General features: G+C 43.1%; 1 protein-coding gene across 1 annotated transcript in view; it reads right to left on the reverse strand.

Moving 5' to 3' along the window:
• Nucleotides 1-13721, reverse strand: part of LOC137372133 (collagen alpha-2(V) chain-like) — a 312577-nt gene that overhangs the window by 5297 nt on the left and 293559 nt on the right. The window contains exons 50-53 of the mRNA XM_068035607.1: nucleotides 11762-11869; nucleotides 10470-10752; nucleotides 3751-3941; nucleotides 1407-1649 (exon numbers count right to left, since the gene is read on the reverse strand). Of these exons, the coding sequence (XP_067891708.1) occupies nucleotides 1407-1649; nucleotides 3751-3941; nucleotides 10470-10752; nucleotides 11762-11869 (825 nt within the window). The remainder of the gene's footprint in view (nucleotides 1-1406; nucleotides 1650-3750; nucleotides 3942-10469; nucleotides 10753-11761; nucleotides 11870-13721) is intronic.

A 13721-nucleotide genomic window follows, 5' to 3' on the forward strand; every position in this document is an offset into this window, starting at 1 on the left:
CTCGCCAACTTTAAGGGCATTTAAGTGGTCATTGGATAGACATATGGATGTAAATGGAATAGTGTAGGTCAGATGATCGGCGCAACATCGAGGGCCGAAGGGCCTGTACTGCGCTGTAATATTCTAATTCTAATTCTAATTCTAATCTGTCATTGCACCTTTCTTTGATCACCGTGACTTCGGCGCTGACCGCAAATTAGGGGCAGATAAATTTCTCTTCAGAGTTTACTTCCACAGACAGCAAAATAATTAAATGTTTAAGCCACCCTTATGTAAAGACAACTTTATGAGATAACAGCAGTAACTTTGCTATCCAGGCTTCTTAAAGGAACGTATTGCACTAATATGGATAAACAGCAAATCTCAGGAAAATCTAGCAAAACAGCTGCAATCTACTGGGAAATCTCACTGTGTACCCATTGCAAACAAATCTGTCATTATTTATTGTCAGTGTGGATTTTTATTTGGAGGCAGCAGGAAGCTGGGGCGAGAATGAGGTCAGGAAGCCCAGAACAAACCGCTTTCCCTCAGGTCCTGCCAGATTTAATAGCAGGACCTGATTAACATATTATTTTCTCTGTTTCCTGGCTGCAGTCAGCCAGATGGGGAGGCTAACTGGCTGTTGTGCAGGTGGGCCTGTGGCATTAAGCTACAGCCAGGGAGCAAAGAGGAGGCCAGACGGGGTGGTGTGGTGTGACAGGGTGGGTGGTTCAGAGGTTGGGGCAGAGTGGTCAGAGATCGGAGGCTGGCATTGGGGGCGGGGGTGGGGGGGTGGTGTGAGCGATAAGAAGCCGAGGGCTGAGGTTGGGGGGGGGTGGGGTGGTGGTGATCAGAGACCTTGTGGGGGAGGTCGGGAGGAGATCAGAAGGGTGACAGGGTGGCAGTGTCTAATCATTGGCGGGGAGGGTGGAGTTGGCTGGTCAGGTACGCTGGATCCAGCAGGTAAATAGAAAGGCACTTACCTCCTGGATCCAGTAGTCCTCACTTTCCCTTAGCTGCCGGGTTTTCTGAGGCTCAAGAAACCCCACGGGCCAGAGTTAAATTTGAAATTGTGGATCGATATGAGACTGCCTCATTATAATATTTAAATTGCCAACCTGCCTCCTGGGAGTGCTTGGCTGACCCGTCTCGCCTCCGTTTTAACTGGAAGTGGACAGGTTGGAAGCAGGTTGGGGTCAGGATTCAGATTTGTAAGACTTTAAGTCCCACCTGACCCAAATCTGCCTGTTTTTTGGGGGTTAAACTTCACCCACCCCGCCCCCCCCCCCCCCCCCCCAAAAACCCCAAGGAATCAGTAACATGTTGTTACTATTAGTTTTGATAGGGCAGCAATGTAAAGAGGTCCAAGATAACATTAGGTAAAAGTACATTTCTTTGTAACTGAAATAAAACAACTCAATACTTACAGTGCAGCTATCTTCCAGGACAGTATATCTAAATCTGTTACTTCCTTCTGCTTTGATCTCAATATCATTGGCACTCTTAAGAATTAATGCTTTCTTAAGGTTGCCAGTCTGGTCATCCATGTAAGCAATGCTGTTTTTACAACGATAGGTAATATTTTGGGACGCTTCTTTTGACAGAAGACGGAGGAATGTTGTCTGGATCATGACGGTATTTGGGGAATGTTGCTTGTCACCATAACTGAACTGTAGAAGCAAAAAGGATTTTCAGAAAATGTTTCAAGGAAGTTTTATAGGAAATAATATAGACTCTGCAGACATTAGAAGCAAACTTTTTTTTCAAGAAGCTGCAGGCTGGTCAACGTGAAACAAAATGCTGTTATACTTGAGAGTAGAAAACTTGCTTTCTGCTGAATACAATCAGAACTAATCTACCAGACAATATTGATTTTTCTCTTCTTAAGCTTTCATATAATGCTCGGTCTAGTAGTCTAGCTGAGTATTAATCAAAAATCATGGTATTTATGGAGCTATTGTGGTGAATCACTATAAATTTGGATTTGAAGTGGCATCAGATTATGACTTTAATTAGGTAGTGCCCCTCCAAATGGAATGGTGTACTGTTTTAAGGAGGCAAAACCGTCACACGGTTTTATCTAATCTTGCAGTATTGTTTTTCTATCAGTAGAGGATGCTGTTGCACTGCATAAAGCAATGCCACAAATCTTGCATAGTCCAGCATCACCATCTGCTGGCTGAAAGATGACACTGGATGAATATTCTTTTTAAAGTAATTATGCTGTATAACACATTGGATTCATTTCAAATATTCTTAAACAGTGATATTTTTAAATTATTTTGCTCACCCTATGCTTAGCAATGGAGTAGGTTTTCCATCTGGTTATTTGCAATGGCTCTGAAGTCACACTATGGTATACCAGCAAAGACTTTAAACATCCAACTGAACTTCCTCTTCCCACTATATTAGCAGCAATGTCACCTTAGTTAGTGCAGGGGATAGTGGTAAAGTGGCTATGTTACTGGACTAGTAATCCAGCGGCCTGGACTGATAGTCCTGAGTTATAAGTTCAAATCCCACCACAGTAGGTGGGGAATTTAAATTCAATTAATTAAAATAAAGCTGGAATTAAAAAGTTAGCATCAGTAATAGTAACTATGAAACTACTGATTGTTACAAAAACCCTACTGGTCACAAATACCCTTTCGGAAAAGAAATCTGCTGTTCTTGCCCAGTCTGGCCACATATGACTCCAGACCTACAGCAATGTGGCTGGGATCTTAACTACCTTCTGTAATGCCCTCACTTGTATTCAAGAAAGCAAGGACAAATAGGGATGGGTAATAAATACCGGCCTTGCCTGTGACACCCACTTCTTGTGAATGAATTTTTTTTTAAAAAATTAAATAGGTTGATGCTTACACCAAATTAGGACTATCCAACAGCCGTTAAAGGTTTGTGCACGAGCATCCTATGGCATAATTTCATGCTTACAGGTGTTTTAAAAAGCAGCTGGTCCAACCTAAACAAATATCACCCTTCCTTTATAATTACTGAATAAAATGTTTTATGCTTTCAAATCCTGATGCACTCATATGTTGCTTGCCTGCTGAGAAATGTTACATTTAGAGAAATTTCTGTAGACTTCCAGGGAAACAACCAATTTTTACTCCTCAGTCAATGTAGATTTGCATTCTGCAACTAAATTACATGGGGCAATTTAAAAATATGCAAAAATAAATTGATATATCATAAGTAAGTGTTAAATGCATAGCAAGTAAAACTCCTAAAATGTGTTTCTGTAAAAGGAATAAAGCAAATGGATGGAACATTGGAAACCTAAGTAAAGGATATCGCACCAATGACAGTGTTCCTTTATAAGTGTGCAAGACATAGCTCACAAATATTACTTACATTTTATTCTGGAATTTGCTCACAATTGATTAATGATAACGTGTATTAATCTGACTTGTCAATGGACTCTGATAAAGTTTTAAATCATACATTCCCCAAAGTCTGGCTTTGCCTGTTATACTCACCCACTCCTATGTGTACTTAAATTATTGCATTATGGTTGCTTTGTTTTATCTATTAATTACATGTAACCTGATTTTTGTTGTTGTTTAGGAATATGAAAGCTGCATCAGCCTTCAATGTACCAGAATCTTTCAACAAGGATCCAGGACAATTTCAATTAAAAACAATGCTTTTGTTTGGAAGCCTTTCTTGATCCCACCTACAGATGAATGGAGCTGGAAAATATATTTGTTCCACAATGGAAAGCTTTGTAATTCTTATACTTGCAAATACTGTGCAGTGTTATCTTACTTGTAATCCACCATTCATAGAGTCACCAAACCATAAGTGTCTAGCATCATCACCATTCCTTTTGCTCCACCAGGTTTTCCGTGGTATTTCAGATGGGTCAGCAAGAATACAGGTCTCACCAGTGTCCATATTGCAGAATATTTTAATAGCATCCTCTACACAACCCTGATTAGGATCAATCCAGTACTCCCCTGTAAAATACATTCACATTCAGATCGTCAAGAACTGAAAGGTCATCACCAATATTTGAACATGTCAATTAGGATCAATCCAGTACTCCCTTATAAAATACATTCACATTCAGATAGTCAAGAACTAAAAGGTCATCACTAATATTTGAACATGTAAGAACTTTCCTGTTCTTCCATGTTTGCAGGTATCACATGAGAAAACTTGGTGTTTAACCTCTCCTACCCTCTGCCCTCTCATACACGTCCCCTTTTATTTTCTTCCCCACCATCCCTGATCCCCACCACCCCCCCCCCCCCCACCCCCCCCCCCCCCCCCCCCCGCCTTCACTTGCTTAAAACCTAATTCTTTTCTAACCTTTGCCAGTTCTGATGAAAGGTCACAGACCTGAAAGGTTAACTCTGCTTCTCTCACCACGGATGCTGCCTGACCTGCTGAGTATTTCCAGCACTTCCTGTTTTATTTCACATTTCCAGCATTTGCAGTATTTTGCTTTTATTATATTGGAAAAGGAAAAGCCCATTTGTCTCAAAAGGCCTTCTCCCCTGAGCAGCCTATGTTTAATTTGCCCTACCACAGCCTCTACCTATCTTATTTAGTTTTCTGAAGGAAGACAGAGAAAACCCCCCAAGGAGAAAATCTTAAGGCTAATCCAAGAGACATGCATGAAACATGGGGATTTCAGTTTAATGTAATTTACATTATTCTGCAGTGAGTGACTCACCTCCTGACTCTTCAAAGTCTTTTTACCATCTACAAAGCACAAGTCAGGAGTGTGATGGACGGATGCAGCTCCAACAACACTCAAGAAGCTCGACACCATCCTGGACAAAGCAGCCCGCTTGATTGTGCCCGATTCACCACTGAAAACATTCACTCCCTCTAACCAGTGCACTGTGGCCGCAGTGTGTACCATCTACAAGATGCACTGCAGCAACTCACCAAGCCACCTTTGACAGTACATCCAAACCACCTTTGACAGTACATCCAAACCCACGACCTCTATCGCCTAGAGGAACAAGGGCAATATGCGCATGGGAACACCATGCAAGTTCCCCTCCAAGTCACACACAATCCTGACTTGGAAATAAATTGCCATTCCTTCATCGTTGCTCGGTCAAAATCCTGGAACTCCCTTCCCAACAACACTGTGGGTGTACATACACATACTGCAGCATTTCAATAAGGCAGCTCACCAGCATTTTCTCAAGTGCAATTAGGGATGGGAAGTAAATGCTGGCCTTGCCAGCAATGCCCACATCCCATGAATGAATAAAGAAAAATTCAATTTTGACCTGACAGGTCAGAATTTTTTTTTTCCAATATTTTATCATCTGCAATGATACCCATCCTTAGTTTCAGAATGTAGGCTGCAGCTTAGAGAGTCAGGTAGAAAGGATAAGATTTCTTCACTAACTTACTAAAATTATTTTAGACTAGTAGGTGTAAAAAATAGCTTTTGAGATCCCTCATGGATCCCTTCACTCATCTGATCGAGGGTTGGCATGTTCTTGAATGTCAGTATTTATACCTCATAATTGTAGTTCATTTTCATAAAAGTGTCAAAGAAACTAACTACTGTACTTATGCTAGCCTGCAATACAGTTCATAACCAGATACTCACCTGGCTCCTTTAAAAATAACTCATTTCACAACAGTCACTTGGTAGTACAAAACTTGAGAATTGCTGAAAAGAGAGACGTGCTGTTGAAGCTTTTTGTCTTGCACTCATCACAACAGAGGCAAGAATGCCGAATTTCAAAGGGAGCAACAATTTATACTGCATGAGAAAAGGGGTGCTGATTAGTTGGCAAGTCGACCCTGATTGGTCAAGGCATTGCCATGGAGCATGCACCAGGGAACTACTGTCACCCAGCTTTTGTTAAATTCAAAAAAGGCCCAACACCTGGACATTTCTTTTTGCCTGCAGAGGACAGCTCCCTCGTACGATTATATGTAGCCTTTAGCGAGTGTAAGTGAGCCACATTTGGTTGTTAGTGTAATTCTTAGCACACTTGGGATTGTTTAGTAAGTGCTGTCCAATCGCGGAATCACATCTAACATTAGACATAGTTTTGCAAGTATGGGCTGGTTTAGTACAGTCCATACTCTGCCTATTGTGAACAGTTGAAGGGACGTATTGTTTGATATTATCCACCAGTCGTTGGGACTTATGACCTAAGCACCTGGCATTACACTGGCAATGGAATTCATAAACCACATTACTCATTTGTGTGGTAGGCAGAACATCTTTTTGATGGCAGCATTCTGTTAATGGAAAATACCACTTGTGTTGCTACTGCATAGTATCAGTGTGAAAAGGCTAGCTTCACCTGTTACTCAAGCGTGTGCTGTTTTTGAATTTAACAAAAGCTGAGGGACAGTAGTTTCCTGGTGCATTCTCCATGGGGTTATGACAAGGCGAGAAATGTGTCTCGGGGTCATTTGCCATCTTCACCTGGTCTTATTGTTACAGGGTTTAATTTTAAACACGCTGTGTTTTGAGCTCCCCCTTTGTGAATCCTTGTTCATAACTTTCCAACTTTAGGCAAAGAAATGAGCACAAACAGGCTTTCTTTGGTTTAAAAATGTGGTGGTGAGCTGCCTTCTTGAACTGTTGCAGTCCTTGGGGTGTAGGTACACCAACAGTGCTGTTAGGAAGGGAGTTCCAGGATTTTGGAATGGCGATATAGTTCCAGGTCAGGATGGTGTGTGACTTGGTGGGGAACTTGCAGGTGGTGGTGTTCCCATGCATCTGCTGCCCTTATCCTTCTGGGTGGCAGAGATCGTGTGTTTGGAAGTTGCTGTTGAAGGGGCCTTGGTGAGTTGCTGCAGTGTATCTTGTAGATGGTACACACTGCTACCACTGTGCATCGGTGGTGGCGGGAGTGAATGTTGAAGGTGGTGGATGGGGTGCCAATCAAGCGGGCTGCTTTGTCCTGGATGGTGTTGAGCTTCTTGACTTTTGTTGGAGCTGCACCCATCCAGGCAAGTGGAGAGTATTCCATCAGATTCCTGACTTGTGCTTTGTCAATGGTGGACAGGCATTGGGAAGTCAAGAGGTGAGTTACTCTCCCAGCCTCTGACCTGCTCCTGTATCCACAGCATTTATGTGGCTGGTCCAGTTCAGTTTTTGGTAAATGGTGATCCCAAGGATGTTGATAATGGGGAATTCAGTGATGGTAATGCCATTGAACGTCAAGGGGAGATGGTTAGACTCTCTCGTTTGAGATGGTCACTGCTTGGCACTTGTGTGGCACGAATGTGACTTGCCACTTATCAGCCCAAGCCCAGATGTTGTGCTGGTCTTGCTGCATATGAACATGGGCTGCTTCAGTATCTGAGGAGTCACGATTGGTGCTAATCATTGTGAAATCATCAGTGAACATCCCCACTTCTGACCTTATGATAGAGGGAAGGTAATTGATGAAGCAGCTGAAGATGGTTGGACCTAGGACACTACCCTAAGGAAGTCTTACTGTGATATCCTTGGAATGAGATGATTGACCTCCAATAACCACAAGTATCTTCCTTTGTGCTAGGTATGATTCCAATCAGTGAAGAGTTTTCCCCCTGATTCCCATTGACTCCAGTTTTGCTAGGGCTCCTTGATGCCATACTCAGTCAAATGCTGCCTTGATGTCAAGGGCAGTCAGTCTCACTCACCTCTGGAGTTCAGCTCCTTTGTCCATGTTTGGACCAAGACTGCAATGAGGTCAGGAACTGAGTGGCCTTGACAGAACCCAAACTGAGTGTCATTGAGCAGGTTATTGCTGAGCAAGTGCCACTTGATAGCACTGTCTGCAACCCCTTCCATCACTTTACTGATGATTGGGAGTAGACGGATAGGGTGGTAATTGGCTGGGTTGGATTTGTCCTGCTTTTTGTGCACAGGACATACCTGGGCAATTTTGCACATTGTCAGGTAGATGCCAGTGTTGTAGCTGTACTGGAACAGCTTGGCTAGGTGCATGGCTAGTTCTGAAGCACAAGTCTTCAGTACTACTGCCAGAATGTTGTCAGGGGCCATAGTCTTTGCAGTGTCCAGTGCCTTCAGACATTTCTTGATATCACATGGAGTGAATCGAATAGGCTGAAGACTGGCATCTGTGATGCTGGGGACCTCAGGAGGAAGCCAAGATGGATCATCGAGTTGGCACTTCTGTCTGAAGATGGATGCAAATGCTTCAGCCTTGTCTTTTGCACTAATGTGCTGGGCTTCCCCATCGTTGAGGATGGAGATGTTTGTGGAGCCTCCTCCTCCTGTCAGTTGTTTAATTGTCCACCACCATTCACAACTGGATGTAGCAAGACTGCAGAGGTTAGATCTGATCCATTGGTTGTGGGATTACTTAGCCCTGACTATTGAATGCCGCTTTCACTGCTTGGCATGCAAGTAGTCCTGTGTTGTAGCTTCACCAGGCTGACACCTCATTTTAAGGTATGCCTGGTGCTGCTCCTGGCATGCCCTTTTGCACTCTTCATTGAACCAGGGTTGGTCCCCCAGCTTGATGATAATGGTAGAGTTCAGTATGCCGGGTCGTGAGGTTACAGATTGTGGTTGAATACAATTCTGCTGCTGCTGATGGCGCACAGTGCCTCATGGATACCCAGTTGTGAGTTGCTAGATTTGTTCAAAATCTATCCAATTTAGCATAGTGGTAGTGCCACAAAACACGACGGTGGGTACCCTCAGTGTGAAGACGGGATTTTGTCTCCACAAGTACTGTGCAATGGTTACTCCTCCCAATACGGTCATGGACAGATGCATCAGTGACAGGTAGATTGATGATTACAAGGTCAAGTAGGTTTTTCCTTCTTGTTGGTTCCCTCATCACCTGCCGCAGACCCAGTCTAGTAGCTATATCCTTTAGGACTCGGCCAACTCGGTCAGTTGTGGTGCTACCAAGCCACTCTTGGTGATGGACATTGAAGTCCCCCACCCAGAGTACATTTTGTGCCCTTGCTACCCTCAGTGCTTCTTTCAATTGATGTTCAACATGGAGAAGCACTGAATCATCAGCTGAGGGAGGGCAGCAGGTAGTAATCAGCAGGAGGTGTCCTTGCCCATGTTTGACCTGATACCATGAGACTTCAGGCGGTCCGGAGTCAATGTTGAGGACTCCCAGGGATACTTCCTCCCAACTGTACACCACTGTGCTGTCACCTCTGGTGGGTCTGTCCTGTCACTGGAACAGGCCATACCCAGGGATGGTGATGGTGGTGTCTGGTACATTGTCTGCAAGGTATGATTCTGTGAGTATAACTGTCAGGCTGTTGCTTGACTAGTCTGTGGGACTGCTCTCTCAATTTTGGCACAAGCCCCCTGATGTTAATAAGGAGGGCTTTGCAAGTTCAACAGGGCTCAGTTTGCTGTTGTCGTTTCAGCAGTCTAGGTCGATACTGGGAGGTCTGCCTGGTTTCACTCCTTTTCGTAGACTTTGTAGCAGTTTGATACCATTGAGTGGCTTGCTAAGTCTTTTCAGAGGGCATTTAAGAGTCAACCACATTGCTGTGGATCTGGAGTCACATGTAGGCCAGTCCAGGTAAGGACAGCAGATGTCCTTCCCTCAAGGACATTAGTGAACCAGATGGGTTTTTACAATGGTTTCATGGTCACCATGAATATTACTGAAACTGTAATTCATAAGGAAAACAATCTAGCTCAGAAGTATCCATAGAATATTTTAATTTTATTTTAATCTTTTGAAGCTTGTCAGCTCCTGACAGCATGGACCAGTGGGGCTGAATGACTTACTCCTGCTGCTCTGTTTCTATGTAAGAGATTGAGGTTGATTGTAGCTTAATTGCCTTGTGAAGAATGTGCGGGAGGACAGTTACAAACAAGTAGGTTACTTAGCCACTTGGAAATCAACCCTTCTGCACAACTTCTAATTTTAACCTGAAGGTGGATGAGGTGCCCACCTAAAGGAGGCGGGAGCCTCATAAATTGATGCAAATTGAGTTCTATTCCATCATTAGGAACCCAATTGTATTTTAAGTGGGGCCTGAGTGCAGAAGCTATCATGGCTTTCCCACCAGACTAAGACAGGTCTGCAGAAAGAGGTCCTTCAGGTAAGTGCAAGACTTTCCTTTGTGGAGCTAGGAGAAGCAGAATTGCACCTTTGGGTCCCACAAGGAAAGCCATGGCCTTCCTTGCCCCGACTCCCCATTCCCTCCTGAGAGACTCTCCAAAAACCCCCTCCCTGCCACTTACCTGCAAGCTGGCGAGTGGCCAATGATCTGCTATTTCTCAGTACCCTCTTCCCACCTTTTCTGTGCAGTAAGTGGACTGACAGCATTTCAAATAGGCCCAGGAGTAAGAATATCCCAGGCCTGAATCTTAGGCCAGTGAGTCCATTTTCCTCTCACATTGCCCTCCACCCAGCGTAAAAGACTTTTGGGATGAAATCAACCTCATTGTTCTGAGAGACTATTGCCTTGTTTTGCCATTCTGTGAAAAAATAATGTTCAATGTTTGGGAAAGAAAGATTCTTACAGGAAAGAATGGTTCCCGTCCAAATACATACCACTTTTCTTTTCTGGGTGACAGAATAAAAGATCTTGGCATGTTCGAGCTGGGTTCTTTCTAGAACCATCTGGGCTACGCATGGTTTCTAATTGGCTACTTAGGGATTTCAGGGTAGCGTCCACTCCTGAATCCATTGGAACAGTATCGGAGGTCTCGTCGGCATTGAGTATATCCAAAGAATCTAGTTCCATCTCATAATGGCCCAGAATATCCTCATAAGCAGCAGTTGGAGGACCAGGAGGGCCAGGAGGACCAGGTTGTCCTTCTTCACCAGGAGGACCCTGTGGACGGGAAATTTAAGAGCCATTTATGGGCTTTTAATTCATGTATAGTAAGCTTACAGAGGGAGATTATATTAATTTCACATTTATTATTATAATAAAGATCTTGTATTTGTATAACACCTTTCACAACTTCAAAACATCCCAAAATATTTCACAGCCAATAAATTACTGTTGAACTGTAGTCACTGTTGATACTTAAGCTAATGCAATAATAAAATCGATTACAGAAATGTCCAACAAACGTCAATGAGGGATAAATGTTAGTCAGCTTATCAGACTTTTCTTTAAATAGTGCTGTGGGGCCTTTTATGTCCCTCTGAACAGTGCTCCACACACCACTGACCACCTCCAGTCGCTTACCCATTGTCTCTCGAGACAAGGAGGCCAAAGAAAGAACAGGTAGATAGGGCAGTTTAACATCTCACCCAAATGATGGTACATTCAACACTCTAAATTCTGTACTAAAGTGTAGCCTAGATTATGTGCTCCACTCCTGGAAGACAGCTTGAGCCCATGTCCTGCTGATTCAAGGGAGAGAGTACTACCATTGAATCAACTAGATACTTGAACCAAATTCTAACTAGCATTAAGTGCTGGATGGTTTAAAAGTCAAAACTGTTGTTTAATGTGTATATTCGGTGCGATTAGAGAATACCAACAATTTGAATCTTAAAATTAATTTAATCTTTGTCTGTCAGGAAGTTTAAAATCAGCATGCAGAGGTGGGACTTCCATATATTCTGAGATAGATAGGCAGAAGGTTAACACCATTTGCTCATCCACTTTCATTCGAAACAACTTTAAAATCTGAGCAAAATGTTACTGCTTACCAGAAAATTTATTTTGTATTAATTACAATTATACAGCACTTAATGCCAATTATAAGATCTTTTATTTTTCAATTAGCTTTTACTTTACAGTTTAGCAAAGGTATAGATAAACTAGAGCCCAGGTAAACTATATTGAAGAGATGCATTTCTGAACTACTGAGATTCTGTGCATTTACCTCAGGGCCAGTCTCGCCAAGAGATCCACGTGAACCAGGTGGCCCAATAGGCCCAGGGAAACCAATGTGACCTTCTTTTCCAGGAGGACCAACTGGACCAGGAGGTCCCTGAAAGAATATGACATGTTGTAGAACCGTGAATGCTGTTGAAACTTATATGTTAGATATTTCAAAACATACAGACGGTAGGAAAATTAATCTTTACAAGTCTTAAGTGGCATCGACTGTAAATTTGCATTTTCCATTCTAAAAACAATAAGCTCACTCCTTACACAGACAGCAATGGTTTGCAAATGCTCCTGTATGGGGACAGCTCTGAGTCACTTCTGTAAAACCTCAGTCCTAATTTCCAAAAGACAGCATCAGCTATCCAAAGGAAAATAGCATTATCATATGGGAAGCATTTTATTAGTCTACAGCAACAGAAATTAAATGCGCTGACTCAATAAATGCTGAAAAATATAGAAATCTAATGAAGTGTGGATAGAAACTTGATGGCTTGTATGAGGAACTAAGGACACAGTTTGAAAATGTATGCTTGACAGCAACACCATATTGATTATGACAGTTACATTGATTAATTTATACTCTTTTGTGTCATCATTGGTACTAGCTTTTTACAAAGTTCAAAGAAAGAAGTCTCATTGGATATAGATGGATTTGATTCAAAATAGTAATTTGGTAACTATTATGGCCTGAAATTTCCTCAAACCGACTTGTGCCAATATTTCCTAAGAATCCAAATTGCAGATGCTGGAACATAAACACCAGTGTAAAGCAAGCACAAATTTAGTATAACTATTAGAGTGCTGAAGAAACATGTATGCAAACTTCACTCTTTAAGTTTGAAGCCATCAAACCATCAGTTATGCGTGTTAAACTGCACTGATTGCTTTAGGAAATAAAAATGTAATACATTTCTCTTTTTAATGTCAGTGAAACCAGAATAAAGCAACCAAAGATACAAAGAAACTACAGGGTAGGTCCAAGTGAGAATTCTTTTTTAAATCACCAAGAAAATTGCTATCACACTCCATAGATACTGGGCTGGATTTTATGGGCCCCCCTGAGGCGGGGTCAGAAGCAGGGGACACAGAGAATCGCAATGGATGGAGGGCCGGTTGCCTCCCCATCGCCAATCAATCTTAACAGAGGCGGGATAGGCAATTGACGGTCTTCCTGCCCAGAGGCCAATTGAGGCCCTTAAGTGGCCTATTAACGGCCAAGTAAGGGCTTCTTTCCACCGCCGCTGGGATCTCCTTCGGGGGTCCCTCCTTTGTGGTCAATCTGTGGCCCATGGAGAACCTCCGCCAGGAACCACTTTACCCCCCGGGACCCCTCTCCCCGAACTGCATGATGACCCCCACATCCCCCCCTTACCAGAGCCTTCCGGACTGGCCCCGGTGACAATACCTCACTTATCTAAGGTCCAGGGTTCCAGCTCTGGGCCTGGGTCCGAGCCCTCTGCAGTAATGGCAGTAGCCATTGCTCCTGGTGATGCTGCCGATGCTGCTGAGCTGTTGCCCTCTGATTGGCTGGCAGCTCTTGGAGGAGGGATCCCCATCTTTAAAGGGATGGGGATCCCAGTTTGTGAAACGTAGATGTAAAAAGACTGGATCCCCGCCTCCTACACAATATCCAGCTCATTGTCTGGGGCCTGTTCCAACTTTGAAACTCTGTTCCACTAATTTTTGATTAGCAGCTGTGCCTACATTTTAGGGAGTGCATGTATGCTGTTCAGAATTGTGGTAAATGCAAAGAGTTCATACATGCACATCAGCAAAGCTATGTTATTGAGCTAAGTAGGGTTTCAGTGGACGTAACTTGAAGGCAAGGAGCTAATTTGCTTGGAGAAAAGTTGCAATGTAAGTCATGTAAGCAAGAATTTTCACAGGAAAAAATGATGCAATGCTGCTATTACGCCCACTGCTACGCAAAAGCAAAAAGGACATTCCGAGCC

This window comes from Heterodontus francisci, chromosome 7, assembly GCF_036365525.1.
Source record: "Heterodontus francisci isolate sHetFra1 chromosome 7, sHetFra1.hap1, whole genome shotgun sequence".
NCBI classification, from domain to species: Eukaryota; Metazoa; Chordata; class Chondrichthyes; order Heterodontiformes; family Heterodontidae; genus Heterodontus; species Heterodontus francisci.